The sequence below is a fragment of the Andrographis paniculata genome, unplaced genomic scaffold, assembly GCF_009805555.1.
Source record: "Andrographis paniculata isolate CXL003 unplaced genomic scaffold, ASM980555v1 Contig74END, whole genome shotgun sequence".
Classification (NCBI taxonomy): domain Eukaryota; kingdom Viridiplantae; phylum Streptophyta; class Magnoliopsida; order Lamiales; family Acanthaceae; genus Andrographis; species Andrographis paniculata.
Window position 1 is genome coordinate 2,390,638 of NW_026137611.1, and position 19,230 is coordinate 2,409,867.

The 19,230-nt window shown below is 30.8% G+C and overlaps 1 protein-coding gene across 1 annotated transcript; it reads left to right on the forward strand.

Annotated features, from left to right (window-relative positions):
* Nucleotides 1-15,113: 15,113 nt before the first annotated feature.
* On the forward strand, nucleotides 15,114-18,344 carry LOC127265877 (zinc finger CCCH domain-containing protein 18-like). The gene is made up of 7 exons (XM_051295893.1): nucleotides 15,114-16,099; nucleotides 16,187-16,354; nucleotides 16,441-16,623; nucleotides 17,631-17,683; nucleotides 17,827-17,985; nucleotides 18,078-18,144; nucleotides 18,302-18,344. Exons 1-7 carry the CDS (start codon nucleotides 15,114-15,116, stop codon nucleotides 18,342-18,344), a joined length of 1,659 nt encoding a protein of 552 aa, XP_051151850.1.
* The last annotated feature ends 886 nt before the right edge of the window (nucleotides 18,345-19,230 follow it).

The following is a 19,230-nucleotide window of genomic DNA, read 5'->3' on the forward strand; positions in this document are numbered from 1 at the left end:
TCGGTCAAATCATAATGTAGATTTGTTATATTGTTACACAAAATAATATTGTGTAAATATTTGTTATATTGGAGTATTTTATATATCAGGCACTTCACAACAAACCTAGTCATATTCAAATGCTATTTATAATCAGAATAAACTTTAACTTTATTTAATTTCTAAATAGTTTGTTATTCCAACAAATCATAATAATATTTTATTTCTAAATTGTTTGTTCGATCATTTTAAATTATATAAAACAATTTTCTTTTATAAAAAAAAAAGAAATATATAATAATGATTAGTATGCCCACATTTATGAACCAATAAAAACAAAAAAAAAGTTTAAAATTCTAAAAAATTGTATTTTGTAGGGTGGTCATACATGCATCTTTCAAATACTTCTTCATCTTATCAAACACTATTCCCCCTAAATTCACATCTTTTTCTTCTTCCCAATTCCAGATATGAACTTGAAGTAATTGAAAGAGAAAGACTCTCAAACACATCTCAGAAATGAAAATTTGAGCAATTTCAGAAAGATTTAAAAAAGAAAATCTGATATTTTCTTCGTACCAGAACGGTCCGGTTCTGGATTGGCCGAGTCGGACTGGACTCGGCGAACCATGATCCTATCCCCAACAATGCCGGTGGCTGAATTGGAGAGGCACAATGGCAGCGTCAATTCAATTGCGCGGGCACCCCATAGCTACCGGCACATATATACTCTGCTGGAGATGATGCTCAGCCCTTGCTTCGGGAGTTGCCCACCGTCTCCGGCCCCAACTGGATCGATCCCGTATTGATGTACGCCGCCGGGGCTGAGATCAATCAGGATTGGATCGCCATTGCATTTGGTAACAAGATGCAAATGCTCAGAGTGTAGCAGCAGCAAGAGATGAAGATAATGCCATAGGGGTGAGTAGATGTATATGTATATGAGTATACATTCCATTTGGATTGTGCTATCTATCTGTTTGATAATGGCTGTTTGGACAAGGGTTATACTTATTGTGCTTAACTTATGTTGTTGTGATTTTGGGCATGATTTGATTCGTTTCCACTATCAATCATGTGTTTGTTTATGCAGAAATGAATGCTCAACATTGATTTGGGTCCCAAGATTTATGGGGTTTTCTTGGCTTCTGCTTGTCCTATAGCTTACAGCAACATTGGCATACATACAGCTGGTTTTTACATTCTTGATTGATTGGTGTTGATGTAAATGTAATGTTGTGTGTTGTCTGGTGATTAGATTAGTAGATGAACAAGATTGGTTTTGGGGTAGAAATTGTTAGTTGTTGGACCCTAAAAAAAATAAAATAAACTTCCAACCTAACCGACCACTACAAGAAAATATCATTTTTTTTTTTAAAGAAATTTTATCGTCGTTAAATTTACTTTTTCCATTACTAATGATATTAGAGACGGAATTAACGATGGAATTACATTAGCTACGTGATCTTTAATGACGGAATTCCGTTACAAATATACTATTTTTTTTTTTTTTGTAGTGAACTAAAAACAAATTTATTCAAAATTATTATTGTTTTATATAACTTTACATATTACTAAATTATATCATATATTATAATTATTCATAAATAAATACTTTGTTTGTATCATATATTATAATTATACATAAATAAATGCTTAAATATATTATAATTATACATAAATAAATGTTCTTTTTGTTCTTTAAATTTAAATTTATGTTTGTTTTTTTTTCTTTTTTTTTTCACAAATATATACTACACACTCTTTAATTTATATTATTTAATATTATATTTATTAATTATAAATACAAATATTATCTTAGAATTATTTACACATTCAATTTATTATATATAAAAAAAAAACTCACATTTTTAACCCACTTATATATTATTCAATATAATACTATATTAATTAAAACACGTCCCAATTGAAATGAGCACACAATTGATGGATGGAAGAATAATAAATTATTACAAAACAAAATAAACATTAATATATTTTAAAATATATTTTTATATAAATTTGTAATTTAAAATAAAAAATAAATAGTTCTATTTATATATTACATTATTTTTAAAAATATTTAAAAAGTACTTTTATACATTTTATATTAATTTATTATTAAAAATTATCTACGTGTAATTAACATACTAAATTATATTTACAATATTAAAATAATTATAATATAATTAATTTTTTAATTTAAGATTGAATATAAATTTATTATTTTGTATATGTGCAAATACTAGTATAATTTAATTTTTTTTGTTAAAGCAAAAAAAAAAAAAAAATTGTGGCACAATGGCCTACTTAGTGAGACAAAAAATGCCGAAGGGCTTGGCCGTCCCTTGGTGCAGACGAAGGCTTGAAGAAGTGCAAAAATAAATACTTACTTGATATGCTTTCATTTTGAGTTTTAAAATTTTTAATTGAAATAGTTGTTTCATGTGATATAAATATGTATTTATGTGATGTTTTGAATATAAAATTAAATTTTAGTGTAATAAAATAAAGGTAAATTATATAATACCCGTGTTTTTAGTAAAAAATGCATAAAACACTCTATATTTTATTTACTGCGTAAAACTTCCTGTGTTAATATAAAGTTTGCATGAAATACTTTTTTTTTTTTTTTGTCCAAAATTGATATTTAATTCTAAATAAAGACTTAAATTATACAATTTTTATATAAATAAAAGGTGTAAAATATTTTAAATAAGTTTTTGAATAAAATAAATAATAAATAATTGATTAAATCGTTTATTTTTATAGTTTTTTATAAAAATAAGATAATAATTTGTTTCCTAAAAATTATAAAATGAAAGATTAATCAATTATTTATTTATTTATTTTATTCAAAAAATTATTTAAAATATTTTACGTTTTTTATTTGTATAAAACTTGTGTAATTTAGGTATTTATTTAGAACCAAACATCAGCTTTGAGCAAATAAGGTCTTTCATGCAAAATTTATATTAACACAAGGAGTTTCACACAATAACTAAAACACGAAGTGTTTTATGCATTTTTACTAAAACACAAAGGGGTATTATATAATTTACCCTAAAATAAATAAAAATTAGATGTTTGAGTTGATATTTTTGGAGAGGAAATAAAATTAAAATAGTAAAATCATGAATAAAATCTTACAAGTAAACATAGCGTTCTTGTGTTTGTTCTCTATGTAAAAAGGCTTTGTTAGTAGAAAAATTGATAAAGCCCACAGACAGGTCAGCGATTTGTCATTGCTAGTGCTCTTAATATTTTTTGTGGCACAATTTTTCATAAATATTATAAAAAATGCAACATATACACATTAGCACAATATATAATATGTATACTTTATTTACTCAAAAAAATTCAATTCCATACAAAATATTATTTTGTTATATTATTAACATAATTATCTATATCTAATATCAAAACACAAAAAAACGTCTTAATTATATATTAAGTTATTTTTAAATATATTTAAAAAGTACTTTTATACATTTTATATTAATTTATTATTAAAAATTATCTATGAATAATTAATACACTCAATTAATATTTATACTATTAAATAATTATAAATATAATTATTTTTTAATTTAAGAATTTATTATAAATTTATTATTGTAGGTGCAAATACTATAATTGTTTTTTGTCTAACAAATTTACTAAGAATTTTAAAATAATATTTTTTTCGTAACATTAAAATGTCTAATTGAAATTTTAAATTTTAAAAGGTACATAAATTTATAAATATAAATTGTAAATAAATATGTGTAAAATTGTTAAATTATTGAGTTTGTGCACTTAATTTCTTGTGTGGTACGATTCTCATAAATATTATAAAAATACAATCACACATTAGCATAATATATAATAAATGCACTTTATTTACTCTGCAAAACGACAATAATTAAATAAAAATATTATTTTTTATATTATTAACACAATTCTCTATATTTAACATCACACACAAAAAAAAAAAAATGCAAAGTGACCAAATTGCTTTCATTTTTTGAAGTGAATAAAAGATACTCCCACAATCCGGCGACAAAGTATAAAGACAAGTTTGCCCTTACTTCTTGGTATAAAAGTAATGATGTGATGGTAAAGTAAGGGTATTCGTGAAAAAAAGTGAGGTATTTAATAAAATATTTACTTTGTAATTAATTAGACAACTCAAAATAGAAATATGTATATTTTCTTAGTGGACGGAGGGAGTATATATTGTGTGAATACATCTATTGTATTTATAACAATATTCATCGTCCCGTAAGGAATTACCTGGTGGTATGAGAGTTGAACGTGTAACCGTAACATCATGAGTTCAAACTCCCGACGCCTTAGGTCAAACTGCTTGTGTGACATATCTTATGTTTGGATATTAAAATGATATTTTGTATCTATTAAGGTTGATTTTCTATTGCAAAAGAATTAAGGTTACTACAACTATTTATTTCTTATTGATTTATTGAGCATATAATATACTAAATGTGGAGACACAAGGCTACCGATGTAAAACGTTGCCTGATAAAATCTCGGATTCCCTTATACTTCAATCCTCGAATGTTTTACTATGAGGATCATATGCAACCTAATGTTCTCCTATATACTCCAAGAGAACTTCTCCACTCTCCAAGACACACTTTCTTTCCAAGTCTGTTCCACCAAATATGGTGTGGTAGCTCTAATTAGCTTATCAATGACCTGGAAAGTGAATACATAGGGGGTACTCTTTCACCCATGACTTATACACCCCATACTCTCTCATAACCCACACATCGAACATCCCATTCTGGGACAAGTGTGTTCATTGATTGTTTCATCAATCAAGTTGTATGACATAATCAAACGCTTCTGGTGGTTCCAGTTGGGCTTCTTCATCCATACGGTCACCCAATGAAGCCCATTGCTCACTAAAACTCCCGTAGATGACCATATCTCTAATGCGTAAGGAATAATCCCTTTACTTGTCCAATTATTGCTACGCTAATTGAACACCTCAATAATCGATGGTAATGGCCCTATCAGCCCTCGATATTCCTTTGTAAAATGATGAGTATACTCATCCCGACAATATGCAATCTTGACACCTTTATAGTCACAACCAACAAGATCAAATCCAAATCCATGGATAACAATTTGGCCACAATAATCAAGTTTAGTTGTAATTTCAATGTAGTCCCTTGTGAAGGGATTGAAGAGATAAATATACTTATTGCTCAAGGAATGGATGAGATAAAGTAGACCGTTCGATGAACCTAAAATGCTAAATTCCGATATGGATGAGGCAAATGGGGTCTCAAATTTGTAGAGGTAGGTTTGAGAGGGTTCTTGGAATGGATATGAGATTGGAGCTGTCGGATTGAGAGAGATGTAGCTTGACGAGGAAGGGGATCGGTGGAAAGGGGATTTAGGATTTCGTAGGTAAATGTGAATTGAATTAGAGATTTGACGGGGAGTCTAGAGAGGATTTCAATGATTGTTTCGTGGGGCAACTTATAGAACGGATTTATGGAATTAGAGTTCAATTTTGTGCTGAGAGAGTTTTTGGGGTTTATTAGAGAATCCACTGATTGTTTGAGAATTAGGAGTTTTTCATTTAAGAAGAAGAGAATGAATAAGACATTAGAGTTACAACATGCGACACAACATTATAAAAAAGAAGATAATAAAAAATGTCTTGGAAATGAAAATCACAATATAGTAATAATAAATATAATAATAATAACAACAACAAAAACAATAATTATAATAATTTTTCTTAAAAAATTGTCATTCCGTAAATGTGAACCAAATCCACGACATATAAAATAAATGGACTTCTTCTTTTTTCTTTTTTTACTAATTTGTACGATTGTTGATGCTTTTGTACTTTAATGTTCAACCAGATTTATCAGGACACCTACTATATTATCATAAAATTCTAATACAATTTTCAAATATACAGAGGACGTTTGCAACTTTCCGCAATATTTCCATAAATTATTATTTTTTTTCCTTTTAGTTAAAAAATAATTCATTTTAATAAGTAAGAAATATATACATAAATAAATATCAGTTTTTATTTCGTAAAATACATAAATTATTTCGTAATGATATTTTTATTAATCTTTTTCTTATTTATATAATATATTCCGTGGAAAAATTTAAATAATAATAATAATAATAATAACTAGTTTTATAAGTTTGTCATGATGGGAAGTTCCCAACAATTTCCTACATGTCCAAAATGGTTGAAAAAAATATGATAAAATAGAAAACGTTTATTAGCTCTATTGTTTTACATTTTATTTATTTGTTCATTATTTTTGTAGACCATCTCCAAGAAATTCCGGTATGCTTCTGAATTCAATATTCATGAACATCCCGAAAAAATTACAGTTGTTTGAAGATTTTAATCAACGGATGAAATTGCAGGTAAGATAGATATGTAATTTGATTCATATAATTAATAAGTCAATATTTTATTTTAGCATAAATCAAGATAATATAAATATGGATAGATGTTGGTCGTGTTCATAATCTAAACCAATTCACATAAAAAAAAGAAATGATAACTCCACATTCGTTCACTGACGTCCATAGAAGAAAATAAATGCAGAGAAGCCGGAGCGTAGAACAAGATGAAGCAAAATGATGTGTATTTCGGTAAGTTCCAGTGTGCTATGGATGAAGATAATATTTTCAAAATTACAGAATGTGGTAAGTTTTTTCCATCGATCGCGAAAATAACGTATTGGTGAATTTTTATTATATCATATCCCTATCTTTTGAACATCATATTCTAAATATATATGCATCATAATCATATTAGTCATTCAACGTATAAATAGTTAAACAAAAAAATTATTGAATCAATGGTTGAAACAATGGAAGATTTGCAGGCTTCTATTAGTACAATTAGATACATTATATTTATCCTAATTGTCGAATCCAATAGTTATGCGAATGATATGTAGTCTGAAATAAAAACAAAAAAAAATGGTTTATATTATTTTCTTAAGCGATTTTAGATCTCATAATATTTTTGTATAAGTTATGTAAGTACTTTAATTTTTTTTTAATACAATTTCATCGATTGCTTTATAAAATTATATTTGAAACTAATAAGGTAAAGGACATCATACTTTATCCAAATTTTAAAGTGTTGAAATAAATTATTTTGCCCTTAAATATAAGATCAACCTTCTAAAAGTATATAGAGTTGAAACAGTCTCCAAATTAAATTATATCAATTATTTTTTCATTATTTAAATGCCTAAAAAATATATAGAAGTAAAAAAAAAAAAAGCAATTAATTTAGTTACTCAATATTCGCGCTTGAGCAACATCATAATACTATATTCCGTAAACCATATTACATCGAAATAAACAGCGTATTTTATAATGATGTATATCATTTGACTCTTCAGGTGATGACTATTAGACAAATGCATCTTCTTCAGGCTCCAACAATGCGAACAACTCATATTGTAGATACGCGCATAGACGAAGATTTTCCGTGTGAAAACAAATGTAAAAAAGGCAAAAAATGATCATCAAATATACAATACATTCACTATTTCTGCAATAAAAATGGGTACAAAAATGGCAGTAAAGTTGACCCCAATAATAAACGAACATGTTTAGAGGATGTTATCACTTAGTCATACATATAAACATAATGGTGAAAAATATATATAGCATAGTCCATCATTTAAACTTGACTAATACATTATAACTATGCAATATATAAATCATAAATACGAGTCATAAAATGAAATATATCATAACTATACGTGCAACATCCCTATATGCAACTTATATTATTTATATCTGATTTATGAATTTTGGTATCCTTCTGATGTTATACAAAATTCAGGAGCATCGTGATTTTTTTAAATTTGTTGGATTATTTTGATTGGCAATCCAACAGTTGAATTTAAATGGGGTGTTTTGGTAATTTAATAAATTAATTAAGGATCTTTAATTAAGGAGAAATCAATTAGAAAAAATTATCTCAAATACTTCCTATATATTCGGGATTAAGTTAATCCTAAACAAAATAAAAAATGTTTGCAAATAATTAATTTCCAAAATCGTATACATTCAAAATATAATGATGTATACAGTATCAGAAATGATGTCTCTATAATATTCTCATGATATTTTATCGTGAAATGCTCTTCATATATAATCTACTCAAATGATGTTCAAATAAATGTATTATGATGTATTGTCTTAACTTGCAAATGATTTATTATAACGGAATAAATTTGACTGTATGTTTCCTAAAATACAAGATTTCCTCCCTACCCCCAATTTATTTGCCAACGCTAATTTTACCATGGAGAGACTTCCTTCTTCCTCTCATTGCCCTGCCTACATCGACCACGCATTCCGCGACCACCGACGACAACATCTTTAGCCGTGCCCTCCGCTGTCAAACACGCTAGCCACCTCCGCCCTCAATTCGCCTTATATTTACACCTCCGCAGTTGACAACCACCGCCGATGACATTTCTGGCTGCGCCCAACACCATCAAACATGCTAGACGCCTCCGCCCTCAATTCCCCTTCTATTTACACCTCCACAGTTGACAACGACATCTCTAGCCACGCCATCCGCTGTCAAACATGTTTCCCGCCTCCGCTCTCGATTCCCCTATTGTGCAAGGTAAGGGGAAGGGGAGAGGTACGGTTGATTGACGCTAAACAGATTTGGTGGTTGTTTTTTTGCGTAATTTTTTTATGGTGATCATGCGTATATATGTGTATTCTTTATTAGTCTCTTGCAGAAAAAAAAATGTCACCACAGTTATTCCTAAAAATATTTTTTTGGTCTCCGTATACGTACGATGTATATTCATGACATATATGTTGTTTAACTCAGAATAGACTAATGATACTAAATCTTATTATGCACACTTTTATTTCATATTATGGTTCATATTTATGATTTGTATATTACATAGTTATGATATATTGATCATAGTCTATGTTGGATATATTTTTCACCATTATATTTATAAATATAATATATAACTTCAATAGACATGATATATAAATTACCATTTCCGATATGGTCCTGAAACCACCCTAATTCAATTATAACCATAGGATCTATAATAGAAGAACGGTCAAGATCATATATAGGGGATGATTGAGTAATTTACATTATATAATAGATAATACAATCATTAAGTTATGCATAAATTAAAAAGATATATCTATATAATATTTATTTATTATTGTGGTTATACTAAATCCAAACTCAATAATTTTCATACAAAAAAAGAAAAATAAATTTATGCGCTCTCCACCGACGCCGATCGATCGACCCGAGAAAATATACTAATGAACTTGAAAGTTGGAAGAAGATGGATCAAAATGATGTGCATTTCCTTGAGTACTAGCAACCTGTGGTCGAAGATGAAATTCAAGAAAGTCATGAACTCAATAATTTTTATTTTTTATTTTTATTTATCGGGAAAGTAACGTAGAATGAATTTATTTTACATCATATTTGTATTAGTTGAGCATTATATTATACATATGAATACAACATAAATTTAGTGCTTATCTAGCAACTCAGTGGTCGTATTAAGTGGTACTGAATCATAACCAAAATCGATAGAAAATACGGATATTTAATGGTATGTTGCGAAACTTTAATTCTACATTATTTATCAAATTCAATAGTTATGCGCATAATTCATTGGGAATAAAAACAATTGAAATTATTTCATTGGGTCGATTTTAGATTTTATTGTGTGTAAGAATAAATATTATATAAATATTGCCTGAAAAACAAATGTCATATTTCACGAAATAGTGATTAATAATTTTCAAAATAATTCCATTAATTTATTTATATTTGATGCACAAATGTATATGAGGAAGCAAATTAAGTCAACGTACTAAAAAAAATGAATATTTCACATGTAGAAAATATTGCATCATATTGCGATTTATTGAACATCACTTGAAGAAATATACCTTGAGTCTAGTTTCTTATAAAACATCATTTTAGTACTATGATGACATCATACTTGACAGTACTATATATTATTACCCCACTGAATTGAAAAGGGTCCATGAATCTATGAAATAGTGACAATTCTTGATCCCTCTCAATTCCGATACAAGGTACTTATTAGATCGAATAAGTATAAGAAAAAACAAACAGCTAGGGAAGCTATAATTGTAAATCACAATCGAATCATGGAAGCTTTGGTTTATACATTCTTTATCGGTAACTATAACCTAAAAATTTAGAATCACGATTAATTGGTGGTTTTAGAAATCCAAATCTTAATTGATTTTATTATATTGGGTAATAGGCACCAGATCGTATCAAAATTTAGAAGTGTTGACATTTATAATTCAATCTTATTTCCGCTTAAATTAGAGATAATATCCAAAAAAACTGAAGATTTGATACTCACCTTAAATCAAACCAAATACAATTATTTTATCCATTATTTTAACATCAGATAATCGTATAGAATAAATATTCCGTTTTGTGTTGGGTAAAAAAAAAGTTTAGTATTTACCTATACAATGTTTATGCTAAATTGACATCATAATTTTATATTACGTATATCAATTTATGATACTATGTGTATCATAATTTACAATGTTGTGATAGACACCATCTAAACTATATCTATACAACATAATAATATAATGTAGGAATCAAATAACAAAATTGATATAAATTCGAGTTATACATAGAAATAGTAGTTCTATCTACTACAAAACCAACACAGACAATTTTTTTTTTTTTTAAATCAAGTATCTAAATACAAAGCACTTATGGTCGACATGTCAATAATCTATTAACTTTAAAATTGGATTATACATATATAGACATCGAATAACAAAAAGGAAACCCCTAAAGCATGTTCCCTTACTGAAATTCTTTAGGGAGTTGCCGCTAGACTGAAATAGCTTGTCGTTATTGAAATCGGCAACCTTCCTGGGGACACACGGGACTTGTATGTACTTAGTTTTCTTTGGCTTGGGCTTTACCGATGGCTCTGGAACTAGATTCTTTGTTTTGGTCATTAACGGCGGCGCGGCTGTGTAGTCGACGGCGGGATTGGAATGACTGCGGCGGGGTGGCTGAAAATTGGGAATGAGGGTTTCCGGTCCAATGGGATTAGCGTTCGGGTTATTTTGGTGGATGATGGAAGGCGAACGACGGCGATGGAGTGTGGTTGACGGCAGGAGGGGAAGACGACGGCGGCATGGCTGGGAGATTCATGACGGGAGTGATTTCGCACGAGGGTTGGGGCTGGGTGAATTTTTGGAGTTTGGGGGGTTATTTCATCTAGTAAATACATGTATATTGTTAATTATGGAAAAACTTTTTATTATGAAATATTCTGAAATTAATACATAAAAATATTAATGCGAGATTATGATGATAATTTCCAAAAAACAATTCCGTTGATTGAGTTAACTTTGATTCGTGAGTAGGTTTGAAATTTTTAGAAATCAGACGTCAAACGTACTCAATATAATGAATATCTAAACTTGTTAAAAATATTGCATTATATTACGAATTATAAACATCAAAATAAGATAGTATATATTATTCTATTTTACCTTAGACATCATACTAGTGATACTATGACAGCATGTGTGAAATATATGTACATCATTACGTTTTTCGAATATTTTTTTATTTGGAAAAAAAATTAATAGCATACGTTTCTAATTTATTTAGATTAATGTTTCCATTTATAACGTAATTAGTTTAACATATTTAACTTTTTCTTAATTAATTGATATTTAATTACTTCTTTTTAAAATTCCTAAAGTACCCTCACTGAATAACAACAATTGGATCGTGATAAATTTTGATCGGACGGACACGACGAGTTCACAATGGTCCTGAATTTTATATAAGGTCAAAAAGATACCAACAGCTTTATCTTATAGTATTCAAGAGGGCATTTGATTGGATTAAATACAAAATCCAACAATCTTTATTCTTCAGCTACATCATTTGTCAAAAAGATAATTATACTCCCGACTAATCAAAGAAGATGAATGGTAGACATAAAATCGCCAAAATTTATTCAAAGATTGATAAGAAAGTAATGACAAATTAATTATTATATGATAAAGTAAACAATATAATGTTGTGGGTGAATAAAATTATTTACTATTAATAAATTATATATAAATTTAGGTGAAAAAAGAGAAAAAAAAAAGATGACATTGATTGTGTGTGGTTGATGATTTTTTTGGATTTTGATTTTTTAATTTGAACGTGATATTTAATAACAACAAATTATATAAATGCTTTCACAATAAGATATGAAAATTGAATTAAAAAAATTGTGATGCTAGCCCTTATTTGTAATACCGACTAAAATTGGTAAGTAGGCCATCATAGGTCTATTTTAGTGGATATAACAGGTTTGATCATAATTTTTCACTCGATTTTTAATATATATTATTAATTTTACAAAAATCAAAATTTAATATAACATATTATTTTTTATAATACCGATACGATTTTTATTATCTCATATAAAATAAATAAATAAAAATCAAAACACTAAACAAACAAACCCACGTGTTTGTAAAATGTTTGTTTAGATCTTATGATATTAAGTTTTGTTTTGCGTCTTTTTTTTTTTTTAAGGTGTGAAAATTTGTGGAAGTTTTATACTTCATCCGTCTCATATTTATCTATTCATTTGTTTTTTGTATGGTAGTAGAAATAAATGTAAAAAGACTAAATTAACTTTATTAGTATTGTATGATATAAATGTAATGACATTTGTGTAATATATTGTAAATTGGAAGGATATTTGTAAGGGACTGGAGGCAGTATAAGATATTTTGGATGTTTTATTATTATTATTATTGAATTTTTGAAAAAGTTATGAATTTTTTTATTTATTTTAAATATAAATCGATACTACGATACTATTCAACAAATGGTTCAATAAAAATATACTTATTTTCATTCACAAAACATCGAATTAAAATGTTTCACCATTAAATTAAATTTCAAATAAAAAACCAACTAAACTAGTGGTGTTTTTTTTTCAAATTAAAAATTCTAATATTCGTCGCGTATATTTTCAATAAAGATATAGTTTTCTGTCAAAAAAAAAAAATACTATTTAAAAAAATATGTATATCCTTAAATTTTTGCTTGTTTGTGAGATTTTAGTTTTGATTTTACTATTTAATTCAAAATTGTTATTAAGAAAAACAAAAATCAAACATCTATTTTTCATTTATTATATTAGATTAGAATTTAATTTTATATCAAAACAAAACATCATTACATATTTATCACATCAAATAATTATTTTAATTTAATTTTTTTTATTCAAAATCAAAATCCCACAAACATTATGTTGTAGAATTGTTTTGATCATATTAAAATTGAATATTAATAATATATAAAAAGAAAAATTAATCTAATATTTCCAAATATAATTGTCCAATTATATATATATATATTTGAAATAAAATTATCAAAGTCTAAATATAAGTGAACACACATTATTAATTAATAATGTGATACTTGTTTTGTTGCGTTTACTCAAACCATTAGTTTTGATGGAAACTTTAATAAATATGTTTATAGATATTTTTTGTGTGTAATTTTCAAGATATTCATGTAATATGTGTAATGTATGATTACATTTACTGAAGAGAATATATTCACACAAATAAAAATAACAAAATAATAATATTTTATTGTGACAAAAGAAATTTTATTTATTTATTTATTTATTTTTCTTATAAAATCATGCAACTAATTTTTTTGACAAATGGCATGCATGCAGTGAAAAGAAGAGGTACGATACAAAATACATGATGGGCGATGTAAATGCGAGCCATCAATACACCTACACCTACACACACACACACACACACCCATGCGGGTGTGTGATATGTCATTTGGTTTTGGACTCCATGGACCTCCGGAGGATAGCCGCAGCAGTATACGTAATATTATTTATATATATATAAGTACGGAGATTTTTTGAATCACACTTCGAGCTCATTTGCATATGCCCTTGGGAAAAATCTACTCCGAAGCAACGAGATGGATCGGGCGAATGCGGAAGCCAGAAAAAACAAAATTGATGATCGCATGGTTCAGAGGTGCTTTTTTCTTTTCAATAATTTCTTTTTGTTTATGGCAGCGGAAAATTGATTTAGGGTTTCAATCGGTGCGTGAATGTGAATGTGAATGTGAATGTGTATGCATGTTGTATGTATAGGTGCATTGGAGTCGTGGCCAAGGCTGAAAATAGGGTTGCAATTAGAGCAAACGACAATTGGAGTTCCAGTGTCCGTTTTCTCTCCGATATCGTGAGCAATGTTGTCTGTTTTCGGAGAAATCGCGCATTTATACCCACCAAATGCTCACGCATACTCAGAGACGGGTGCCTGCGGTTCCACCAGAGTCCAGACTGAAGTAAGAGTCTAGCTTCACTTTTTCTCCAAGTCGCTACTATCTGCAGCAGGTTTTGGTTGAGTAATTCTGGAAATTGTTCAGTAAGTAATAGTAGTTGCTCGTTTGATTTCATTTCGGTGAATAGTTCATGCAGACGAGATTGAAGTATTTTGTGTGTGCTTTGATTTTTTGCATGTTGTTGATTTATCCTTGGTTTAGAAGCTTTTGAGCTTCACCTTGTGCGGTGGTGGGATGATTGATTCTTTTTTGTGCCTTTGTTGGTTTTGGTGAATTTGTGTAGAATTTGCTTTCTCGAGTGTTTTCTGTGAAGCTTGATTCTGATGAAATGGATTTCTTTAAAAATATTACTATAAATAAAAATGGAAAAGCTTGATGGAAATTTGGGGACAGGGATCTGCAATAGTAAATGCTTATGGAAGTAATGAATTCCCTATGATCTAAATGTTTCTCTACACGAAGTATAGTGAATGAAGTCTGCTAAAACTCCATCATGTTTCTTCATGTTGTGTTTCTTGAGTTGTTTCAATGATGCTTCTTTTGTAACTTTGTTTGATCCCAACCATATTTCAGTTTTTACTTCGATAGATATAATTAATTATTAGAGTCTATGAGATTGTTGTTGGTTTAATTTGTTCTATTCTTTTATTGCATCTGTATCTGATCAGCATCAGTATTTCTGTTTTGGTGATTAGGTTGAATTATGGAATACTCAGAATCCACCAAGATTGTGTTTCAGAGAATTCAGAAATTCGACCCTGAAAATGTTTCCAAGCTCATGGGTTATCTCCTGTTTAAGGATCAAAGAGAACAAGAAATGATTAGGCTGGCCTTGGGTCCAGATTATATGATCCAGAACCTGATCGATCAGCTTAAGCATGAACTTGGAATTGCCCTGAAGTCAGTTGCCTCATCTCACGCTTCCTCTTCACAAGCCTCACGTCCTGCCTCAAACCTTCCCACTACATTCACTCCTTTTGTACCTGCTTCATCCCGTCTACCTGCACTGGCTCCTCTTCCAGCCAACAATGCCCAGTGGATTCCTCAAATCCCTCATGCCCAGCAATTAATCCCTAATGCTCAGTTTTTCCCTACACCAGGCTTTGTAAATCCAGTAGCTGTAAATCCGGCAGCCACAGGATTCGGTGTTCTGACGCAACCTCAGTTACCTCCTTTGGAAGATCAGTTAGGATCTCTCAGTTTAGCTGGTACATATGGCCACCCGCAGAGCTACAATCCTGATCTTGCTTTGCATCAAACTGTTGATCAAAAGGCTCCAACCGTGTCTCCTTCCTGTCCAGAAACACCTGAGATAGACTTGAAGATTTGTGAAAGCTACCAAAGTGGATATTGCGAGTATGGTGGTGACTGCAAAGACTTGCATGTCATTAGAACCAAAAGTGGTTATTATATGGTTCTGAACACCCCCACAGATGAAAAGGCGCTGAGTAGCAACCCCAACTTACCCCATGGAGACCTTAGACAGCTTGAGATAGATTTCATTGACATTCTGAAATCTAGAAGAGGGATTCCTGTTACCATCTTGTCTTTGCCATTTATATACTTCGATAGGTATGAGAAGGTTCTTCAGCTGGAACCTTATATAGCAGAAGCTCGGGCGCAAGGGTTCACTGGAGACGCAAACGACTTTCTTGCTCAAATGTCAAAGAGTTTTTGTGTGATCAACAGGTGCAATATGCAAATTTATAGCTTTTTTACAGTGACCCTCCATAGATAACAATCTGATGGTTGTGTTCTTTGTTAAATTTTGTACAGGCCGTACGGCATGCAATCTATAATCTTGGAGGATGACATTCCCAGGTACTTGAAATTTGTTGAAGAAGCAACAGAGCAGGACCCAATCGGAGCTTGCTCTCACCAGATTTATCTGACGTATCCCCCGCAAAGCGATTTTACTGAGCAGGATGTTCATAGTTATTTCAGGTATGGAAACTTGTATGCTGTCACCAAGTTGCAAAATGTTAACTGTCGGTCTCTTTATATGACGCAAGCTTCTTGTTTCACCGCAGCCATTTCGGCCCTGTCAAAGAAATTCGGATTCCTGTCCAGGAGAAGAGGATGTATGGATTTGTCACGTTTGCATGTCCGGAGACAGCTTCTCTGGTCCTGTCAAAATCCAATCCTCACCTTATACGTGGAGCACAAGTACTGGTCAAGCCATATCAGCACAAGCGAGCGACGCCCCCCGAGAGGTATAAAAAGCTTTCGTCACACTTGCCAAACGACCTTTTCAGGACAAAAACATAAATGATTGATTCGCTGCATTTGTTTACTTATTGCCTTCAACGCAACATGGATTTTGCAATATTGAAGCTAGTTGAATTTTTGCTGTTTTTGTCGACTTTATACCTCCCAGCGTGCAAAGCTCCCTGAGAGATATAAAAACACTTTCGTCACACTTGCCAAACTACCTTTTCAGGAGAAAAACAGAATGATCCATTGACTGCATTTGTTTGTTTATTGCCTTACACGCAACATGGATTTTGCAATATCGAAGCTAGTTGAACTCTTTCTGTTTTTTTCGACTTTATACCTCCCACCGTGTGATGCTCCTGAGAGGTATAAAAGACTTTCGTCACACTTGCCAAACGACCATTTCAGGACAAAACATAAATGATCCTTTCGCTGTATTTGTTTATTTATTGCCTTACATGCAACAGAGATTTTGCAACATTGAAGCTAGTTGAACTTTTTTGTTTTGTCGCTTTTTCGCATGACTTTGCTTTATTATTATTTTCCTGTTAAATGCTAGGCATCAGACATGACAGAAAAAAATCCACTAGGCTGTTGGCATGTCAGCTGTATTCTAGTTACCTTAGAGAGCTTCTTTTTTATATTTAACATCAAAATTAGAACCTTAACATCAAATATTATCTTGTAGGAATTTCGATCATGCTTATATAAACTTATAAGAAGCTTGATCGAACTTTCCTTATGATGAAGGATTTGCTTTTGTTCTTGTACACCTCTACTGATTATGAATAATTTAATGAAGAGCAAGCAATGTCCTTATTGGAAACTCTTTAATTACAACTGATTTCTTTAATCTTCCAGCTTGAAAATGACTTCGCTTCTCAAACAGAGTGAAAAATGGAATTTCGTTTGTCTGCATTCGAATGTCACCTCTTTTCTTAATTTCTAGAAATCACACGTAATGTTCTCACGTGTGTCTTCCCTTGTCGTATTTATTTCTGCGCAGAAAGCCGGAACAGAAAGTGCAACTTCATGCTTCTGCCGCACCATACATTCCTTGTAATGCACCTCTTATGATCTTCATGTTCACTTTACCTACACTCATTTTTAGCTCCGATGTTTTGTTTTTGTTTTTTTCATTTTTTTTAAAATCATTGTTCTACCCGATTAACTTGTTCAATTCATTCCTCTGTTGTATGTAGTGAGTCTCACTTCACTCAGGAAGGAGCATGAAGTGCAGGGCGACTACAAGATGAAGCACGTTGGTGCTTCATCGAGCCAGGGTCGCCCCCCAGCCGGCCAGACTTCAGGCAGCTCCAGCTTTCCCGAAGGTCCTTACATCGATGATTACTATGTTTTCTGTATATATATCACCATTATTACTTATTCTATTTCCTTACACTTCAATTGACATATAACTAGCTGGATTTTTCTCGATTCTTAACTTGTGCAGCTATGCCAAGCAGTTACAGCAACAGGGAAGCGCAGTTTGATCCCGCCCACAGCGCTGAACTGCAGAGGTAGAAAAACTTTATATTACGAAAATCGAACTTCACATATATTCTTTTATCCACATTTCGGACAAGCATGATATTTGCATCGATCAATCGATCAACTAGATGGAAACAACATACTCTGATTCCGGATGCGGATTTATGTGTTCCTTTTGTGTTGCAGTTTCAATGGCATAGAGCTCCCGGAGAGCCCGTTTTCCTTTTGAGCTGCGGGCTGGGCGTCGCTTGTGTAAGGTATTTTTGAATTTCTTTTTTCATTCTGCGAACAATGCCGAGACTGGGAGACGGCATAATTAAGCCGAATCTGCAGTCTGGCTGTCTGAGGCAAGATAATGTGTATGTATCTGTGGGGATTGGATTGTTGTGTTTCTGCATATGTGCAGTTTGTGGATTGTTGTATTCTTGTGCGTGCACGAGAATGGGAGGGGAGGGGAGGGGTGGGGTGGGGTGGGGTGGGGTGTGGTGGGGTGGGGAGGGGAGGGGAGTTATGTTGTTGCTACTTTGGGTGGGTGGTTTGCTGGACTTCTATCTTTTGTGTGCATAGCATTGGAGGAGAATTGTGTCTATGGTGGTGTATATATATATATATATTTATATGTGTGTTTAATTATTATTGTTGTTGTTTAATTTTTTAGGTAAGATGTTATATTTTTTTTAAAATGTGAAATACTCTATAAATTTTAGGAACGATTATTGCCAATCAACATCGTGCTAATCAACTCTAGTTAGTAAATGAATATTACTTTTCAACCTATTATTTGAATTAAATCATTATGTGCTACATGAATTGCTACTATGTGTTCTTGGATTATACTATCAATTTGTGATATATCAACATGCATATTGTGTTAATGAAGCGTGGCATTTTGTTGTGTGGATTTTATCATATGCTATGAGTTTATACCATGTACTTCATGTCATGACTTAGGCGGTGTCAATTTGTGTTTTCAGATCTGCGTTTGCGTTGGATTGAGCTGTGAGTGTAATAAAAAGTTTGTCAACCTGAACACGATCCGATATTCCAGATCCACGACAAGAACTTTTTCGGGTCAGGTTAAACAATATCTGATAGTTGGATTTGGAGGTATCGAG

Excerpts from the sequence above, each read along its gene's own strand:
- LOC127265877 (XM_051295893.1), top strand. The coding sequence starts at position 15,114 with ATGGAATACTCAGAATCCACCAAGATTGTGTTTCAGAGAATTCAGAAA. Across the intron at positions 16,624-17,630 it reads CGAGCGACGCCCCCCGAGAG|AAAGCCGGAACAGAAAGTGC; the intron begins GTATAAAAAGCT and ends ATTTCTGCGCAG. Across the intron at positions 17,986-18,077 it reads CGATGATTACTATGTTTTCT|CTATGCCAAGCAGTTACAGC; the intron begins GTATATATATCA and ends TAACTTGTGCAG.